At 36.7% G+C, this 20129-nt stretch overlaps 2 protein-coding genes across 6 annotated transcripts; both read left to right on the plus strand.

Moving 5' to 3' along the window:
• The first annotated feature begins 407 nt into the window (after nucleotides 1–407).
• On the plus strand, nucleotides 408–16925 carry LOC113703909 (formin-like protein 14). 5 transcript variants are annotated; one of them, XM_027225424.2, is made up of 18 exons: nucleotides 408–544; nucleotides 1072–1197; nucleotides 1333–2036; nucleotides 2125–2346; nucleotides 2445–4042; nucleotides 4346–4466; nucleotides 5205–5276; nucleotides 7263–7361; nucleotides 9808–9849; nucleotides 9943–10023; nucleotides 10110–10160; nucleotides 10241–10322; nucleotides 10420–10514; nucleotides 13306–13377; nucleotides 13506–13622; nucleotides 15015–15083; nucleotides 15176–15242; nucleotides 16249–16925. In XM_027225424.2, exons 2-18 carry the CDS (start codon nucleotides 1125–1127, stop codon nucleotides 16446–16448), a joined length of 3765 nt encoding a protein of 1254 aa, XP_027081225.2. In that variant the 5' UTR covers nucleotides 408–544; nucleotides 1072–1124; the 3' UTR covers nucleotides 16449–16925. The 5 variants fall into 5 exon arrangements, with proteins under 5 accessions (XP_027081225.2, XP_071917407.1, XP_027081224.2 ...); XM_072061306.1 differs by lacking the exon at nucleotides 16249–16925 and adding an exon at nucleotides 15815–16032; XM_027225423.2 differs by having other exon boundaries at nucleotides 414–669.
• Nucleotides 16926–17987: 1062 nt separating this feature from the next.
• Nucleotides 17988–20129, plus strand: LOC113703239 (uncharacterized). Its single transcript, XM_027224541.2, has 2 exons — nucleotides 17988–18235; nucleotides 18803–20129. The coding sequence occupies exon 2, from the start codon at nucleotides 18808–18810 to the stop codon at nucleotides 19525–19527; it is 720 nt and encodes a 239-aa protein (XP_027080342.1). The 5' UTR covers nucleotides 17988–18235; nucleotides 18803–18807; the 3' UTR covers nucleotides 19528–20129.

Raw genomic sequence — 20129 nt, forward strand, 5'->3', positions numbered from 1 at the left:
TTTTTAACATTAGCACACCACATGACTTTTCTAATTACATGAAAGTACAAGAATATAAGTATATGAGTATTTTAATCCATTCACATAATAGATAACCCCCTATTCCCTCCCCGCTTCTTAAATCTTACCCCTTCCTTAAATCTCACTCTTTCCTTGCTGGAAAAAATTTTAAAAAAATAATAGATAACCCTTTTGTATTGTAGATATTGGTCTAATAATAGATGGGTCAAAATGTTAAAGAGGTCTTAGAGCAATTAAAGTACAATATGTTACTGATCCAGTAATTTCCCAACTCTTGCAAAGGTACCACTCCTGTAATGCCAAAGTACAAACCTTCAAAGCTTTTCCCCCCAACACGAAGTAAACAACATTAACCCAAAAAATAAAGGGGAAAAAAATTCCTCTTCCCCTTCACTACACATTTGAAATTTCAAAATCCCATCTTGACATTGGAGATATAGATACCCCACGCAAGAATATCAAAAAAAAAAAAAAAGGCTCAAGATTTCGAATCCCATTAAACACCGCCATCCCAATTCTCCAGGTGGGATATCAAAAACAGTAATCTAACTGCTCCTATACGTAGTGTAATGGTACTTTAACAAGAAAAGGCTGGTTTTTCAGCTCAGTACTAGCATTCATTTCAGTTTCACCGATTGCCCAATTCAGGTTTCTGCAATTCAATACTCATTTTCTTCAGGAACCCTTTTCTGTTTGTCCATTTGGGTGTTTGAAATTCTGTTAATTTGTTAATTTCTCACTTTAATTTGATGCATTGGCTTAATAAAAGCTCTAATTTTTGTGGGTGTTCTCCCTTATTTATTAAAGTTGTTGTTATTGTCAGTCTTTTAAGTTTTGTGGGTTTTGTTAATGTTCCTCAAATTTGCTGATGGGTTAGTAGGAATACATGCTTCTATTTTGGTAGTGGACTTTGCTTTGAGCTTAAGTTTCATCAATGTAGCTTCATTTTCTCTTAGTTGTATTTTCTTTTCGTTGATATGTTCATTTTGGTTTGAAAGAAGAATTGGATGTCGGTTTTATTTATTTATTTTTTGTACATATATTTTTCAGGTTCTTGGGTTCATTGGAAGTGGATGTAAAAGTGATTTTTTTGAGTAGTTATTATGTCCCTGCTGAGTAGATTCTTTCACAGAAGACCCCCAGATGGCTTGCTTGAGTTTGTTGATAGAGTATATGGTAATTCAAGTCCGAAGATTGAATTTTGATTGCTGATGTGACTGTTGCTGATGACTTTATATCATTTCTTTCAATTTTAGTATGGATTTAACAGTTTTACTCTGTTTCGTTTGGACTTCTTTGTGATTTATGCAGTGTTTGATTCATGCTTTACGACTGAAGTATTGCCTGACGACATGTATCAGTTGTACTTGCATGAAATTGTAAATGAATTACATGAGGGATTCCCCGAGTCATCCTTTCTTGCTTTTAACTTCCGGGAAGGTGAGAAGAGAAGCCAATTTGCAGAAATATTGTGTGAATATGACGTGACTGTCATGGACTATCCGAGGCAATATGAGGGTTGTCCTCTCTTGCCGTTGTCATTAGTTCATCAATTCCTTCGAGTTTGTGAGCATTGGCTTTCGGTTGGTAACCAGCAGAATGTAATCTTGCTTCATTGTGAGAGAGGGGGTTGGGCACTTTTAGCATTTATTTTAGCTAGTTTCTTGGTTTTTAAAAAGTTGCATAGTGGCGAGAGGAAGACTCTTGAAATGGTTTATCGAGAGGGTCCAAAAGGTCTGTTACAGTTGTTATCACCTCTAAACCCATTCCCATCACAGCTTCGTTATCTCCAATATCTCTCAAGACAAAATATTTCTCCGGAGTGGCCTCCCCCTGAACGAGCACTCTCTTTGGATTGTCTGATTCTTCGTTCCATCCCAAGGTTTGATAACCAAAAGGGCTGCCGTCCAATTATTCGTATTTTTGGTAGAAATCATCTTAGTAAGGATGGTCTATCAACGCAAATGCTCTATTCGACAAGCAAGAAAAAGAGAAATCTTCGACATTACTGTCAGGTTTTGATTGAAAACTTTTTGTATTTAAGTTGGTATGCATCATTTTCATGACATTTTATAGATAATATAAATATTTGGCCTTTTCCAGAAAGACAGCGACGTGATTAAGATTGATATTCAGTGCTTGGTGCATGGAGATGTTGTATTGGAATGCGTTCATTTAGATTTGGAACCAGAAAGAGAAGTTATGATGTTTCGTATAATGTTCAATACAGCTTTTATTCGATCTAACATCTTGGTTCTCAACTGTGAGAATTTGGATATCCTTTGGGATTCAAAGGCACGGTATCCAAAAGGTTTTCGAGCTGAGGTGAGTTGTCTGGATATGTTACTAACTCATTTAAGTTATATGGTTGCATGCTCTAGTGGTGTGTGAATATCTCATGAAATTGACTTTGTCAAGTTCAGGTGCTATTTGGTGATGTAGAAAGCATCTCTCATCCAAAACCTCCAACTACTATTTTAGATGGTGAAGAAACCGGTGGCCTTCCTATCGAAGCTTTTTCTAGAGTTCAAGAACTTTTTAGTGGTGTGGAATGGGCAGACACTGGTGATGATGCTGCTCTATGGTTGCTCAAACAATTATCTGTCTTGAATGATGTGAAAGATTTATCACTATTTCGGAGTAGAATGAATGGATATTCATCACCTTTGGACTCTGAAGACGAAAATAATGCCTCTAGTATTGCTGATAGTCTGGATTTTCTGGACTCTGAGAAGGCTAACGATCGAAGTTATGGTGGTGCAGCAGAGGTGAATTTTTCAGATGATCCTCTTTCTCATGATTATATGTCAGATGAAGCTTCTGATCGAAAGCCTTCTGAAAATTCATTGAAGCCATCGACTCGAGAAGCAGTTGATCCAATTCATTCACCTTCCCAAGTTGATAGTCATGTCAGCGTTGGTGGTGATTCTGAAATTACAAATGAAGTGCATGGATCAAGTATGGAAACTTTGTCCTGCCAGTCTTCAGGATTGCTTCCTTCATTATCTTCCTCTGCTCTTTCAAGTGCAATAGATCCTCAGTCATCACCACCCCCTCCCCCACCACCTCCACCACCACCTCCTTTTGGTACTTCTAGTAATAGAAAAACTTCTTCAGTGTCTCAACCACCACCACCTCCACCTCCCCCACCTCCTATGGTCTCTAGAAAAGTGATTTCTCCATCCCTTGCTCCACCTTCACCTCCTCCTCTTCCTCCTAATCATTCTGGTAAAGGGCCTCCACCTCCACCTCCACCCCCACCCCCACCCCTATCCAGCTTTCCTAGTAGTTCTATTAAGACAACTCCACCACCTCCACTCCCACTTATTAGTTCGAGTACAGGGCCTCCAGTACCAGCCCCTCCTCCTCCTCCTCCTCTACCTCCCTCCAATAAAATTGCAAAGTCTCTGCCGCCGCCACCGCCACCACCACCACCCCCTCCTCCTAAAGCCACTTCATCCATCTCTTCACAGACATCTCTAGCCTCACCTCCAACACCACCACCTCTTCCTCCTTCCATCTCTTCCAAAGGACCTCCACCCCCTCCCCCACCTCCTCCTCCCATCTCTTCCAAAGGATGCCCACCACCTCCACCAATTTCATCTACCAGCAGATCAGCATCATTCTCACCAGCACCTGCACCTGCACCTCCACCTCCACCACCTGCTCCATCTTTTGGCAATGCCAATAAGCCCAAAACTGCACCTCCTCCACCTCCACCACCTCCTCCACAAGCGCCAAAACCTCCTGGTGCTCCCCCACCACCTTTGGGGCGTGGTGCAGCACCAGCTCCTCCTCCACTGCCTGGTGGAAAGAGTTCCAGTGCTGCTCCGCCACCACCACCAGCTGCTGGAAGGGGAAGAACACTTTCAGGAACTGGTCATGGAAGAGGTCGAGTTTCCACTGGTTCTTCAATTCCCCCAAAGAAAGCTTCACTGAAGCCTTTACATTGGGTGAAAGTTACGCGAGCAATGCAGGGGAGCTTATGGGCTGATTCTCAGAAGCAAGAAAATCAGTCAGGGTGCGTAGACAAAGAGGTTTTTCAGTAAATTTTTGCTAAGCTATATTAGAGGTCTTGTTAACCTTATCTAATCAAATATATGATTTGATCTTTGTTCCATGGTTTTGGTTTCACTGACATTGACAATAACCAACATTTTGTACCTCTAATTCTCAATCAACCTTTTTAGGCATTGTTTCCATACTTTAGCTTGGCAAGATATAGTGGGATGAATGTCTCCACTCTTGATTTCGGATAGTGTTGAATTGTTGGAAGTGATATCTTGCAAAATTCTAATGTCAATTCATTAAATGCTTTTGCCAGGGCGCCAGAAATTGATATAACAGAGCTTGAAAGTCTGTTCTCAGTGGCTTCTGCTTCGGATGGTAATAAGGGTGGAGGTCGGCGTGGTTCTAAAATTAACAAACCAGAGAAAGTGCAACTGGTAAGTGGAATATGACTTTTGATACATATTCCGACTAGTTTCAAAGAAATTAATCGGTATTACACGTGCAGGAAAGAGGGAATTAAATATAGTTTGATTTTTTCTTCCAGTCTTTCCTTAATCACGATAGCATTGAATTGAAATTCTAATCTGGTAGAATATATTTCTCCCTCTGTCCAAAATTATTAAATTTTTTAATCCAACTTTTGACCATAGTCCTTTGATTGCGATGGTAGTCCATTTAATTTCCAAGAACTACCTACTTCATGTCAACATTTTAGTTGTTTGAACTAAAAGGTATTGTGTTTACAAAAGGTCAAAGTTGAAGAGGGATAGCGTTGCCTATTCAAAGTGGAGACAAGCTTTTGGATAATATGAAAATGGTCCTGTGAAATCAACTATAAAATGCAATGGGGAAAGCTTTTTAGTGCTTTTAAAAATATTTCTCTTGAAGTACATAAATTGAGTAACAGCATGTCTGCCACACAATGCAGCAATCTAATTTTTTCAAAAAAATCATAATATCATAGAAAAGTATACATCACTATCTAGTTGTGGTATAGCTTTACAATTTAGTACTTGTACACATGAAGTACCTTTTCGTGTGTCCCAATAGGTAAGGTGGTATTTTTTTCCATTCATTTGGCCGGTTAGGAACACGATGAGATTCTTGCATTTGTATCATTATCAAACCTGTTGTCGTTGCTCTTACTCTGGCTGTCAACCTTCTTTTGTCAGGTTGATTTGCGCAGAGCCTACAACTGTGAAATTATGCTTACAAAAGTTAAGATTCCGCTGCCAGATATGCTTGTAAGTTCATCTCTCTTATTATAATTGAGCATTGTGGGATTAACGTCTAAAAGCGGATGAAGTTGTAGACATTCTTTTGGATGTAGTCTTTCTACTGGGGCAAGGCAAATAAATTTTAGATGAAGTAGATGAAATTGGCATCCAGTTGCATTTTGATTATTGAAACTGCTGTTGTAGCTAAGCGGTAATTGTCATGCAGTGTGCTTTTGAGCTGAAGGATGAAAATGATTTTGAGTTCCAATTTTTTGAGGTTACGGGTTTGCATTCTACTAAAGATGATGCATAAAACTCATGGTCATTTGGTTTAGTACTAAAGTTGACAAACTTATTTTGCTGGTTCAAATGTGAGCAGAAAAGTCCGGTGCTTTATTAGGCCTATATCCATTATATTCTTTGGAGTATGCTTCCTTAGATAACAAGTTCTGTAAATGATGTTGATTAAGTAAACATACTGGAAAAGGTGTATCCTTGTAGGGACAATGTCAGTGCTCGCATGATGTATTTGGGCTGGCAACTTGAAGGACCTAGGATGTAATTTGTGGTTGTTGCAGCCACTTCGCTGCATGTTGCAAGATGGTAGAGCTTTTGCTTAGGTCAAATGCTAGCATCTTCAGTTACTGAGACTAATTGATCATTATCATACTGCTCAGTTGATGATATTGGTGGAGCAAAATCTCACTTGTGAGCCTTGGTGTAGTTTTTTATATTGAATTGGTTGAGTTTATTGAGAATCTAGAACTTGGGAACTTAGAAGACTTCTACTGATCTTTCAAATGAATTCATGTTTCTATTAAACTAAAATGATTTCGTAGAACCTATATAGCCATAACCCGTAATATGTTGTACACGTTTAAAAGATCCTTATTCTTTTAATTATTATTTGGTTTTATTGTCATCATCATCCTCATATAAATATAATTCTTTGTATCATCAAAGATTCTGTGTCTGCCTCTTGTTTTCATAATTTTCGCTCCCCCCTCCTTTCTTCATACCTTCTTAAGAGAAGAAGCATTATAGTGGAACAACGTTTTGGCTGTCAGGCACATTGAGTTATTGGTGACTGTTTTCTTTGTTTACTGACATTTCTAACCTCTTTGATCTTGAAGTTGCATTTTAAAGGTGAAGTTCAACATGATATGATCGACTTAGACTGTCTATTAATTCTTTGAAATGCCTGTCATTTCAGAAGGGAATTTTCTCAACTCCTCATGTTATACAAAGTTGTAGGTTATCTTTGTGATGCTTGGAATAGCAGTGTTGCTTCTCGTACATGTTAACCTGTTGCTGCATTTGCTTTTATTTGATGTTGTGATTGATTACTCGTTCCTCAGTGCCAGTATATATGTATAATTGTGTCACCATGGTGAGCAGAACATTTTGATTATATCCTAAAAATGGTGCTAACTAGAAATTGCACCAAGCTCTTTTGAGGATTTGGATGTTGAAGTTGAATTGTATCACTATGCCTGCCTGCTGCATTATCCTTTCCCTTTTCAGCATTGTAGATCTTAAATCCTCATTACTGCCTTTTCCTTTGTTACTCCCTGGGTACATGGCCTTCTTTACCGCATCACCACCTCTGAGGTGTAATATAATATCTTTCATCTCCGGTTAATACTCTAAATTGTCGGATTTCTGGTATATATCTTTTCTAGTAGCCTATGTTCTTAATAGAAAGATAGATATCAGTTTTGAGTAAATGATGTAATTGTGTTTGGTCTGCTTTGGCATAATCAATATGTCCTTTGGTGGGTTATTTAATATCTCAGTTATTATTAAACAGCTGCAAAGGTTGAATTTTCCCTGCATCAATGTTTCCATCCGTAATTCCCGATCAATTGTCAAAGTCTTCTTAGCATATATGATCTGTAGAATGGTTGTAATTTATTCTCTTGGCACTGGGCTCTACCCAAATATTCAGTGTCACTAGTCATGCATTTTATATAAATTCTAATGTCTAATTTATAAATTCATCCTTCTTTTCAGAAGGCTATTTTGGCTTTGGACTCATCAGCCCTGGACATTGATCAAGTGGAGAATCTTATAAAATTCTGTCCTACAAAAGAAGAGATGGAAACATTGAAGGTATGTCTCACTTTGTCCCCTTTTTCCTTCTGTTTGAGACCATCCTTGCATATGTTTGTCTGTAAAGTTTGAAAGGAATATTCAGGATTAATTTGCTAATTCTTGTTCTGTGTTAAGACAGTTTTGAGTGATGCCATACTTTGGATGGTCATTGGTTAATCATTCCAGGCCCTCTGACCTTTTTAGTCTGAGCCCTGAAATGTTGAGATCTCATTATTTGGTCCTGAGATGTGTATTTGTGCTACAAGTTTTTATTAACTCTTTCACTAATTATCCTTGATTGTACTGTCTTTATGAAGTTTATTGACATTGTTCAATGCAGATAATGTGCCTATAGATTTTAATGCTTGGTATAATTGATTAATGTGTTGCGGCTATAAAGAGTAGTGAATTGTTGAGGTCTCTTGGGGCTTATCATCTGGATAAGGTGTGTCTCAGTGATGCGAGGTCTTAGCAAATATATTATAAATATATTGGCCATGAAAATGCTTAACCATTAATCACACCAAATAGGAATCAGCTACTGAAATCTAAAGTAAAAAATAATACAACAATAAAGCCACAATCTGAAGCATGACAAGTCCTAATACTTTTCTTGCAAACTCTTAAGAACATCCTCATTATCATCAGATTTGAGTTCCAAGCTGAACATCTTCTACAGTCTCATTTCGGAGATCATTTTCCTCTTCACCAACTAGTTAAATCGTAGCCTAACTTGAACTCTTAGACTTTTGATGCTTTTCTGTAGGTCTTTGAGCTGGATCTAACAATATACCTGCTTTGCATAATTTCTGTGGTTCTGACAACATCTCTGTCGGAAATCATCATCAGGAGGACGTTTACCCTTTAATTGCAATCTTTGAATTAACCATTCGCTACTTTAATCCATGTCATCTGACAAGAATGAACAATATGAGAAAGAAACTAAAAGAAACTGCCTAGCACCTAGGCGGTTTATAAAGTGTCCTGATGCGGCTAGGTTAAGGTGCAGGAGGTGTTCCTACATATACTTCTGAGTCTTGGCGATTGAGGCATAGCCATCTATAAAATATATGTGCTCAATGAAAATGGATCTCCATTCTTAGTTGATAGTGAAATGCTGTGGATTGGAAAATAATCTCTTTTGAATGGTAACATTGAGCATTAGCCTTTTTATACAAGAGAATATGTAGTAGTTGAAAGACAACAAATGTACACTTACTATTAGCTAGATCTACAAGTTGAGCTCTCAGCACATTCAAAAAGTTCCCTGATCAAATGAGATATATTTTTGTGACAAAACATTGAAGTACAGTGGAGAAGATGAGGAACTCTTAAGTCTGAGGCAGAACTTTTCCTCTCTTTGATAAATGGTAGTTGTCATGCTGAAGTAGTGATCAGATATAACAATAGAGTCTCATATGGGACAACCGAGATAGAAGCATTACCATACACTTGTTGCTATATGGAATTTGTCAATATGGAAATGAATTAGAAACATAGGCAGTCTGAGAATTAAAAACCGCAGAGTTTAAGGAGCATTTCAGATAGTTATTGGGAACTAATGGAGAAACCTTGACAGAACCTTGAATGTTGTTTCTATTGACATTATGCAAAGTATTCAGAAATTATTCAAAAGTTGATGCAAAGACTTGAATAAAAATGAAACAAAAGCATTTTCCAAACATTTTTATAGAATTTTCTTGAATTCAAAACTATCTTTGTTCTCTTTGTTGACCTAGTACATAGTTGAAAGTACATTTGATATCATGTGTACTTATTGTCAAAATGTCACATTATTACGATAGTGGTTTGAGATAGCTTCAAATCTGAAGCCCTTTACTATTATATGAAACTTGATAATCAGCTAGTTTGACTTTTGATGGTTAATTTGAAGCCTTTAAGGTATTTTGACACTACCTAAAAAGCAAACATCATGATAAAATTGGGACAGTGAGTTATATCTTCTTTACGACTTTTATCTTCTAACAGAGCACTTTGGGATAACTTATTACCTAGAAAACCACTGTGAGCTTGCATATCGCACCATACTCTTTGTGTGGGCAACGAAGGTTACCTGGTTAGGGGCAGCTTCTGTAGCAAACCCATTTTTACTTGGTTCTTTCTTTCCTGATAGTCCAATCGTTGATAAGGTGGAGAACGCAAAAATGAATAATGAACTTCTTGTGCTGAACTGATGGGATTTGATAATACCCTTACCATCGCTAAAAAATGTTTCTCTTTTCAGAATCAGGACTCTAGTCTCTAGGGGACCATTGAGTGATTCTAAAACCATTGCCTGCTATGAAGATAATTTAAGCTAACATTTGAGGATTGCCTTCCGTTTGTAATTGATGTTTTCAGTAATTTTTTTTTTTTTGAAAAATTTTTCCATGGATTTTTTATTTGTGGTATACTTTAAACTCTCTCTCTCTCTCTCTCTCTGTTTTTTTCTCTCCATTTTCAGAACTACAATGGGGACAAGGAAATGCTTGGGAAGTGTGAACAGGTGTTTCTTCCGAATACCTTTTCTCATCTTTTCTTGAAGTGGTGTATAAACATTTTTGATTGGTAATTGAAGTTGTTAGAATGAATGTTTCAGTTTTTCTTGGAGCTTATGAAGGTCCCACGAGTTGAATCCAAGTTAAGAGTCTTTTCATTTACAATTACATTTTCCAGTCAGGTAAGTAATCTGGTAGTCCATGGTGTGGTTGATAGTTGAATGTAGGTTTAGTTTCAGCTTACTTTCATGGATTTAACTCTTATTAGGTTAATGACTTGAGATCCAACCTGAATACAATCAACGATGCTACAAAAGAGGTATGTCCATTCTGGAAATGCGAAATTGACAGTGCAGATCACATTTAAACTTCAATCTGATCTTGTCACTGTTGTGGTAGGTGAAAGAATCTGCAAAATTACGCCAGATAATGCAAACAATTTTAACTTTGGGTAATGCTTTGAATCAGGGAACGGCTAGAGGTAAGTGCCATGGGGTCGATCTTGCTTTTGATATATATGGTGTTGCTTCCTGGATTGCCTCGGATTGCATTAAGTTTCATTTGCATTTATATTTCAGGATCTGCTGTTGGATTTAAATTGGATAGTCTTCTTAAATTGTCTGATACTCGTGCCATAAACAACAAAATGACCCTGATGCATTATCTCTGCAAGGTAGAATATTTTCTTTGGTACATTCATTCGCTTTTTATTTGGTGTATTTAGGATTTCTGCATTGGGGTAACTGATCTTTTGGTCATACAATTGAATGCAAGTATTGTGATTTTGATTCATAAACTGGTTGTACATATGGTAAGCTGTAGACAACTGTGTCACATCTTGCTGTTCTTGCCTTTCTTTTGTGTGTCTTTTGGAGCTATCAAGTAGATAACCATCTCCAGGACTTATCTGATTTCTAGGCCTTGCTGTCTTCTCAATGTTGAGGGACAGCATTGTCCAAACCCAATTTTGAACCAGGAGAGGATATCTGACTAAATGTAGACTGCACTAGACAATGTAGATACTGGTTGCGGTTAGAATTTAATTGTTGAAATCAATCAAGTTAAATCATCCTAGCAGTTAGAGGTCAAGGCACCACAGAGAGTAGAAAGCCTTTGGGCCTTGTTCGCAAACTAAGGTGTATGCTTTGTTGTAAGCATGAAGTTGTTCACAGTATATGTTTAAATCCTCTAAGCAAAATAAGATATGCAATTACATGAAAGGAAATTACATATTAGGACTTAGGGTTCTATAGATCATAAAAGGCTTGATATGGATGTGCTAAAATCCAAAGAAGCATGAAAATCATTACGAACTGTCAGCAATCCAAAGTGCACATCCATTTCATAATTGTGAAAAATATCGAAGTTCAAATTTATAATCACCATTAAATATCTTAACATGGACGGAAAAAAAAAAAAGACTATGCATGTAGAATACGGGGTAAAGTTCTGCTTTTGTTGGAAAGGGCCTGCCATTTTAAAGGACTAGTATAAAAAAGTACCTTGGGTTTGAGGGGATTTGGTGGGGGAAGGAGGAAAATGCTCAGGTAGAAAGGGGAAGTAGATTGGAAGGAGAAAATAAAATGGAAGAAAGGTTTAGCAATGGGGAAAGAAGAGAAAAAAGAACAGATGGTGGGGGGAAACCAGGGAAAATATTTTAACTATTAGTAGCTCAGAGTCATGTAATCTACATTCTTAAGCTGCTTATCTAATGATCATACAACAGGCACTTAGTTGGCAAATGATAAAACTAATAGATGTCCAGTGACTGAACGAAACAAGACAAGACAGAAGGTCTAAAAGTAAAAAAGGGGAAATGTTTTACGTTATCTGCTTTTACCATCAGGGCATTTTATTCTTTGTTTGTCCATTTAGATTGGATCCAGTGGAATAATGATACAGAAAGGGGAGGGGGGAAAAGAGTTTACAAAAAGGCAGAAAAAGAATCTGTTACTCTTCGTAATGTGCAAATTGCCTTCTTTGTGCTTCACTCCTTTTTTTTTTTTTCGGTGTGCTTCACCCTGTTTTGCAGTTGCACTCTAGCACAAACTTGTTTTCCTTTTGTCTGATGTGGTTCGAGTTCATGATTGAAAGGGCTTGTGATAAATGTAAATATGCCCTCGATTTGTTTAAACTTGGTTGCCATATCAGTCATTGTTATGCAGCCTTTTGGCGTGAAATGTCTTCCTCATGGATCTCATTCCTTGGCCAGTATTAGAAGTTTCATATGCTATCTTCTAACTTCAACTGTCAGTCTAATGGGACATAGGGCTTTTTGTGCTTTTATTTTGTAAATTGTTTTTAAGAATGTGAGGAGTAATGAATATGTAAAATACTAAAAGTTTGGCTACTTTGTGGCAGCTTGGTTTGGGATCTATCTTTTAGAAAATGACCAGAAAACTTGAAGAGATAATTTTCCTGTTTCCTGTAAGCAAGTACTTCACATATTTCCCGTAAGCAAGTACTTCACACTATGCCAGCGAGGCCTTGGTCTAGTAGCTAAGGATGAGGCCCTGGGAATTAGGGGTCCTAGGTTGAATTCCCCCTGCCCCCTCCCCGCTTCTTAAATCCCACCTCTTCCCTGCTTAAAAAAATGAAAGATACAAAGATAAAAGGAAGTACTTCACATACTAAATGTCAGTTACTCTATCAAAAATAGCTAAAAGATGAGCTATCAAACAATAGCAACAGCCTAGACTACAAAATCTCCTATGCCAGTGATGGATTGATTCCATCTGTATTACTGATGTTTTACTGATTTATACCATGCCCCTCTAACTATTGTTATAGAGAATTGCAGCTCTCTCTCTCTCTCTCTCACACACACACACATACATAATACATAATACACACACACACACACACACACACACACACACACATATATATATATATATATATACAAAATCTCTTGTTTTACATGCAAGGTATAAGTTACTGCTAACATGGGATATGTGATTAGTTTCATCAAAACTTAGCATGCACTTCAACTGCCAATCATATACTTGGTTAAGATTTATGAAAGTTTTGACTTGATTCAATTAATTCGAACTCTACGTATATCATGTTCCTTGAACAGTTAACAGCACAAGATAAAAACTATTAAATTTGTATAGTTTCTTAATTTCATAGCAGTTGGGCCAAACTGCTGAAATATGATAACAGTGTTCAATGTATGCAAAATAATAGTCCAAAGAGCAATGTTTCCTTTGATGTTTATATTGAGGATATGGAATAAATTGATGTCAATTTTGTTCTTATCTAAAGAAATCAGATTTGCATGCATTGACTCGATTAACTGGAATTTTTTGAATGATATATTAGCTCAATAATAAATATGTAACATCATTCTTTTTCCATGATTACTTTTTTTCCTTGGAGCAAACTTGTGCATCTGTAGTGTTCAGCTACCCATTAATGGGGCTTGGCCCATGCAGGTTACTAACTATTGTTGTTTTCATTAGCTTCTTGCTGAGAAAATGCCAGAGTTATTGGATTTTGATAAGGATCTTGTTCATTTGGAAGTTGCATCCAAGGTATGTCAGCGACATCTTTGAAATCTTCCATAGCTAATCTTATTCTATACTTTTTCTGGAACTGGAAGATTTCTTACTTGAAATATCATTTCTTGTTCGACTCTTCCGTGCCCATAATAATTTCTTAGATCCAACTTAAGTCTTTGGCGGAAGAAATGCAAGCAGTAAGCAAAGGTCTTGAAAAAGTTGAGCAGGAACTCACAGCATCTGAGAATGATGGTGCAATATCCTTAGGCTTTCAGAAGGTGAGAAATACCTGTGTAATTTTAGGCTGTTTATTAACAAACCTTTAGCTCAATTCTTATCTCATGGTATATCTCTTCTCATACCTCTGCTTGGATTTTATTGAAACTGTGCAACATTTTGCATTTGAAGAGATCTCTGTTGGTTATTGCCTTATTCCTTGTCTTTTGGGTGGTTTGTTTTTTCATTTTTGAGTGATGTTGTTAATACTGATTAATGGTACCTTTATCTTTCAGGTGCTTAGTATCAATGCTGTTTTCTTACTTGATGGTTAATCCACATTGATAAAATCGTTTTCTCCTAGTTATTCTAATTGTGGTATAAGGTCAAGCATTCCAGAGACCTGTAGTGAAGTCCATGAGAAGTAATTCTGGATATTTAGATTTTTATGTTTCTCCAAGGCCAACAACAGTAAATTTGGCTACTTCTCTTGCAAATTAATAAGGTAGCAAAATATACTTCTGGGGTTATCAATGGGTATTTGGTTGTTTTTAATATCAGAAGAGAAGCGGAGACTTGGAAGAATCCAAGCAATGTAGTCTGTTAAAGTAAGAAGAGATGTCAAGATTGAATCAAACATAGATTTCTGTAGTCTGACTACTACTGGATCACTTTAATATCCCATATATGGCAGGAAATACATCTGTAATTTTCCTGGTCTAATTTTAACTTTTATTTGGCGGTCTGAGATTTAAAACTGTAAATGTTTCTTCTAGATTTGCTTTTTTAAGATCTGAGGCTGGAATACTTAGAAGGGTCATATTTTTGTCATGTTTTGCCGTTTTTGATTTCCCAAAAGTTATTTTATGAAAAGTAGTTCAATGAAAACCTGCAAGGATCTGGTACATGCATGCACGTGATTATTTTTCACTTCAGCCCTTGCAGGTGAAAATGTATAGTGCTAAATCATTTATAGTATTGGGACAGGGTTGTGGAAGCAAATAAATTCCAAGCAGTCCGGTGATAATGTGAAAGATGCTTTTTCAAACCATTGCTTAATGAGATCATGTCTTCAACTTTTGATAAATGCCTTCTAGTAACTTGTATTTAGTACTTCTCTCATCTATCTTATTCCGTCTTCGTGAATCATCTTATCATCAGTATAGTTAATGCAGAGTGACTTGATTCCTTGCCCGATGAAAATATGTAGTAACTTGTGAACATAGCACGCATTAACGTTAAGAAGTTGTGCATCTGCAACAAGTTTAATGCTATTATTATTTTTTTCAATCTCTCTGGTTATGGAACTGATTATGTCATTGTTTTGTGATTGATCTGTGTAACATGTGTGTCAAAAAAATGAATTGCAAATAAATCAGCTGACCTCTGGGAACAAGTCATAAAGTATGGTTCTATTTTGAGGTGGAATTCATTAATTGAACTTGTTCCTGCAGGTCTTGAAGAATTTCCTTCATACTGCTGAGGCCGAAGTTAGGTCACTGATTACACTTTACTCTGAAGTGGTGAGCCTTTACGACTTATTTTCTTCCTTTATATCTCATCTATGATTGTAATTGGCTCAGCCATGGTTATTTCTAACAAGAATATTTTACAGGGAAGAAATGCTGATTCATTATCCCAGTATTTTGGAGAGGATCCAGCACGATGCCCCTTTGAGCAAGGTTTGTCTACCTCTGTGTCATGATGTGTTCAAATTTATGTTACTGTTAGATGTATTACATAATATGTGACTTCCACACTTATTTTAGACTTGATGACCCAACTGAACTAAAACATCTGATTAGAATAAAGAAAAAGTCCTTCTGCATGGTATTTGTGATCAATGTATGGAGAATGTGGAACCAAATGGTGTAAATAGAGCATATGGTAGTAATGCATGACCATTTTTTTTTCCCTGCCAATATGTTGTATATTACCCTGATATATGGTTCTACAAGTGCAAAATTTGACTGAAGATCAACAATGAGAGTTTCATCCAAGCTTTTAGACATCTGTCTCCTAGTTCTCTGTGCTTCAGCAATCTCTAATGAAGTTTACTTTTGTTGATGTTTATGATGTTATTTTTGCTGCATTTAGAATTTCTAGATCTTCGAAGTTCTATCCTGAAAAAGATAGGTGATTTTTGCTTGTGAAAACTGAATCGAGGGGAGGCATGCGTAAAAGGTCCTAAATAGGTACTTCATAAATGTATAAACCTGCCTTATTTGAAGGAACTGGCTGAATGATTATGCAGAATTGCCCATGGATACCTGCACTGAAACAGTACTGAGCGTTTTTATGGCATTCAGAGAGATTTCTGACGCAGAGACCATGGACAGTTTATATTTCATCTTCTTGTTCTAATGGGGTCAGACTAAGTGAAAATTTACTCTCAAGTTTCCACTTGTTAGCAGTCACTCTTTATGCGATTGAGGTGAATACTGTTTTTTACTTTACATTTGAAGCTGAAGTGATTTTGCTCATCTTCTTGCATTATTTGACATGGGGACAAGAATTGCTTGTATGACCACCCTGGTTGCAGCTTCAACTATTTTACTTGCATAGTTAAATGGGTCACTGTACAAACGTAGTGGAATGTTTAACTTCTGTTGTCCATGTTAATTTGTTTTCTCATCTGGGATCCAAAACAAAGTTACAAATTTCTCTTTGTGGGGTTTGTATATGCAGTTACACAAATTTTGGTAGTGTTCACAAAGATGTTTAAGAAAGCACGTGACGAGAATGAACATCAGGCAGAGGCTGAAAAGAAGAAAATGGTGAAGGAAGCATTGAAGGAACAAGCAGCTAATTCTTCAGCCAAGAAAGAGAGTGTTGATGCTGATAGACCAAAGTTCTTAAAAGAAATCAAAGACAGGTTCCATAATTAATTTGGTGCAATTCAGCCACAAGGAAATAGATAATGCTTTAATGGAGTTGAGGACAGGAAAATGCTGGAAATCGTCTTATCATTGCTATTGCGGCAGACAAACTTCCATTCATATTTCGCGTCCTTTACAGGCTGTGAAAAATGCTTGATAGCGGGAAGATTGATTACTGCTGCTTGCACCTGACTTAGCATCAGTTTATATGGTCTATTTGTAGTGTTGTTGTAGTACATAAGTTGGCATAGTTTAGTCAGCTTAAAAGCAAATTTACATTTTCTTTTTGTTAGATGGATTTAGTTACATGATATATACGAATGTAGCAAATTGAGAGGGTCCTCTGTGATCTGGAGGCTGCTCTGTGTTGTTCATATGATGCTGTACATGAGAAGTCATAGAAAAGGAAGGTATAGCTGAATAGGAAACAGAAAACCATCTTACCCTTTGAATGCCTCTTTTATCTTGGGCACTCTTTCTCCTCCATTTCCATTTCTTTCTCCCATGGGTATGTGCAGACTTTATGCTTGATGCCACCAAAGGTGCAGTGGCTCCTGGCTTGTCTTTTATGCTGCATCCCTCTAAGGACTGTCTGTCTGGTTTATGAAACCGGTTTAATTACTGGACTTGCATTTTTTATTTCATCAGCCCTTTAGGCTTTGAAAAATTGTTGAACTAGTACGCATCTGTTTGGCAAGTGAGTTTTTTGAATGTTTGTCTAAAATTTTACTGTAGTTTACTTTAGAAGTTTTTAAAAAAATTTTTGAATTGTACTTTTTTTGAATATTTTGAAATGTATAGTTTAAAAACGTTGAGAAATTTTTTGAGGTTATCATGGTTAAAATTTTAAAAAATTTGTAACAGACAAACTTGATAAAAAACTTGTTTGCAAACAAGGCGCTACTTAGTTCTTCTTGTTCATTGACAAGTTATTTACAAGTAGGAGGACATGATACCTCCTTCATTCCAAATTGTTTGTGGTATTTTGGGATTAGAAATTTAAACTCTTTAAGAATAGTGGCTTGCTGGTGATGTTAATGGATTTATTTTCAAACAAATTTTTTTTAAAAAAAAATCAAATTTTAAAATTGAATTATTGTGAAATATAAATAAAGGTGGAGACAATGTTGGAAAAAAGATATTAAAAGTAACTTTGATTTTGGTAAGATGTTAAACATTTTTAATAAAATGGAGGGAGTAATATTTAATATGATAATCATTTTTTTGTTATCATAAAAAATCAAAATAAAGCACGTATCATGAGTAATAAGTTGAGATTTCAATCCTAATGATAGTAAAATTCACAAATCAAAGATAAAAAGCAGTTCGTTAGACTTGATTTAATGTTAGTCAAACTCAATTAATGTAATTATTTCTTTAAAAAAAAAGTTGATGGGCCAATATGTAACATTCAAAAGTAAAGTCTAGTGGGGAAAATTGTGATATAATACTCTAAAGGGGGTTGAGCACATAGAACAGAAGATTTAGGGCTAAAGTGAAATTTTTGAAACTGTTTTCTTCTCCATCGTTTTCAGTCCAAAAAGGCCTATCCCTACTAAACATCCACCCAAGCCACCGTTCTACCCAATTCCCACGCGCCGCCACAGTCCGAGACCCCAACTATTCCGGCCAGTAGTCATCCAACCGCACGACTCTTTTCCTCTCTACGTTTCTCTCTTCTTCTCCCTCTCTCCGGTGAGTTGCAGCAAGAAAGAGAGGGTAACTTTGCTTTCCAAAGGACCCGATTACATCATTCACCCGAGCCCGAATCTCCATTGGAGCTCCGTTGTTTTCAGGTAACATATATATATATATATATTTTTCATTTTACTGAAACGATTTAGTATAAAAGGAGAAAACTGCTTGGGGAGTTGTTTGATTACTGCATTTGCTGCAAGTTTTTGTCTTGGTTGGCGGTTGTTGTGACATGGGCTTTTTTGCTTAGCTGTTTCTTTGGAGGATAAAACTTCTGGGCTCAAATATTAGAAAACCTCTGGTTCAAATATTAGAAATCAGAAGTTCAGGGTTTTGATTGAAATGTTTGGAAAGCGAAATTTGACTATGAATTTCACTAATGTATGTACTAGTATCCTGAAATTAGACAAGGTTTTGTCCTAAGGCAGGACTAAACTGTGTTTCATCGCGGCGTTCTATTGTCCTTGTGAATTCATTTTTGTGTATGTGATACTCTGAATTGTCAATTGTTGGTGAGAAGAAGAAAAGGTTGAAATCAAAGATAAGAAAAACCTGTTTTGATTGTTTGACTGTCATTAAAACGACAAATTTCGGTTGAAAGTCTTATCTATGCAAGAGGAGCTTATTTGGTTTGTTACTAACTTGTTTAATATTGGGTTGTGTAATAGACAGGATGAGTCGTTCGATGAATGCTTCTTCTCTCAAGCGTAAAAGACCAGAATCGAGTTCTGCCAATGGGTCTCTTGTTGATGCTGATCGTGCAGTTTTCAATGTGATAAAGAGTAAAGAAGATATGGGAATTTGGACTAGGGATATAAAATTTGAGACGAATCTTGCTGATACTGTCGTCAATAAATCTCTGAAGTCGCTTCTAAGTAAGAAGTTGATAAAAGAGGTTGTCAACATCAAGAACAAGGGGAGAAAGCATTACATGGCAGCAGAGTTTGAACCGTCAAAGGAAGTTACTGGTGGTGCATGGTATGTGGATGGAAATCTTGATAAAGAACTCATTGGTGTTCTTAAAGGCCTCTGCTTGAAGATAATCAATTCTAAGAAGGTTGCAACTGTTGAAGGAGTTTATGACTTTTTGAACAAGAGCAAAGTCACCACATTTGATTGCACAAATCAACAAATTGCGGAGGTTTTGAACTCTATGGTATTGGACAATGAGGTCATAGAGGTTAAAAGCACTGGCTTGGGAGAATATCACTCTATTCCTATTGGAACTGTATGTTACAGGATTGCAAAAGGAGCTGGTCTTGGAGAGAGTCTCAAGATTGGGGCAATGGCTTCGATTCCATGTGGTATGTGTCCACGAATTAGCCAATGTACACCTGATGGAGTTATTTCTCCTAGAACTTGTGTGTATTACCAGAAATGGATGAATTTTTAACTTCAATGCACATTAGTTGGTGGGTTTGTGGCAAGTAAGTTATGTACCGTGGGAAAGATTTTTAGGACAACTGATGAAATCAACTGAATCTGTTCGGCGATGCTTTGAGCACGACAAGTTGTCTTTTGCTTTCTTTTGGGTAAATTTTGCTATGGCTAAGGATTGATATAAATGATTGAGCCCTATATCGTAGACAAAAGCTATATGGAGATGGTTTACTGATATTGGTCCTCTGAAGCCGATTATGATGTTTTGAAGTGGGAGAATGAGGGGATGATTTGTTGCGCTTCATAATGGTCATGGACGCCCAAGATAAGGCCAAAACAGTATAGATTTCGCCTTGAGCAGTTAGTTGTAAGTTTTTTGGACGCTGATAATTCTAATTTTGTTCATCTGATACAGACATCTGAATGAGCCTTCTTCTATTTTAGTTTGTCGAAGCTAGGTTATAGATATAAAATACTTTTTAGTCGTTATTAGACCCTTCACCACTTTGGGGTGAGATGTTTTTGCTGAAGAAGAGTATTAAGTCAATTTTTCACTCTCTACAGTCTCCCTTCTGTAAATGCTTTACTATTATGCATAAAAGTTCATTTATTTAA

This window comes from Coffea arabica, chromosome 8e, assembly GCF_036785885.1.
Source record: "Coffea arabica cultivar ET-39 chromosome 8e, Coffea Arabica ET-39 HiFi, whole genome shotgun sequence".
NCBI lineage: Eukaryota > Viridiplantae > Streptophyta > Magnoliopsida > Gentianales > Rubiaceae > Coffea > Coffea arabica.

What these genes read in the sequence shown, in the direction of transcription:
- LOC113703909 (XM_027225424.2), top strand. Translation starts at nt 1,125, where the DNA reads ATGTCCCTGCTGAGTAGATTCTTTCACAGAAGACCCCCAGATGGCTTG. An exon ending in CAAAAGGTTTTCGAGCTGAG is followed by an intron (nt 2,347 to 2,444) that starts GTGAGTTGTCTG and finishes TGTCAAGTTCAG; the next exon opens with GTGCTATTTGGTGATGTAGA. An exon ending in AAGCAAGAAAATCAGTCAGG is followed by an intron (nt 4,043 to 4,345) that starts GTGCGTAGACAA and finishes TGCTTTTGCCAG; the next exon opens with GGCGCCAGAAATTGATATAA.
- LOC113703239 (XM_027224541.2), top strand. Translation starts at nt 18,808, where the DNA reads ATGAGTCGTTCGATGAATGCTTCTTCTCTCAAGCGTAAAAGACCAGAA.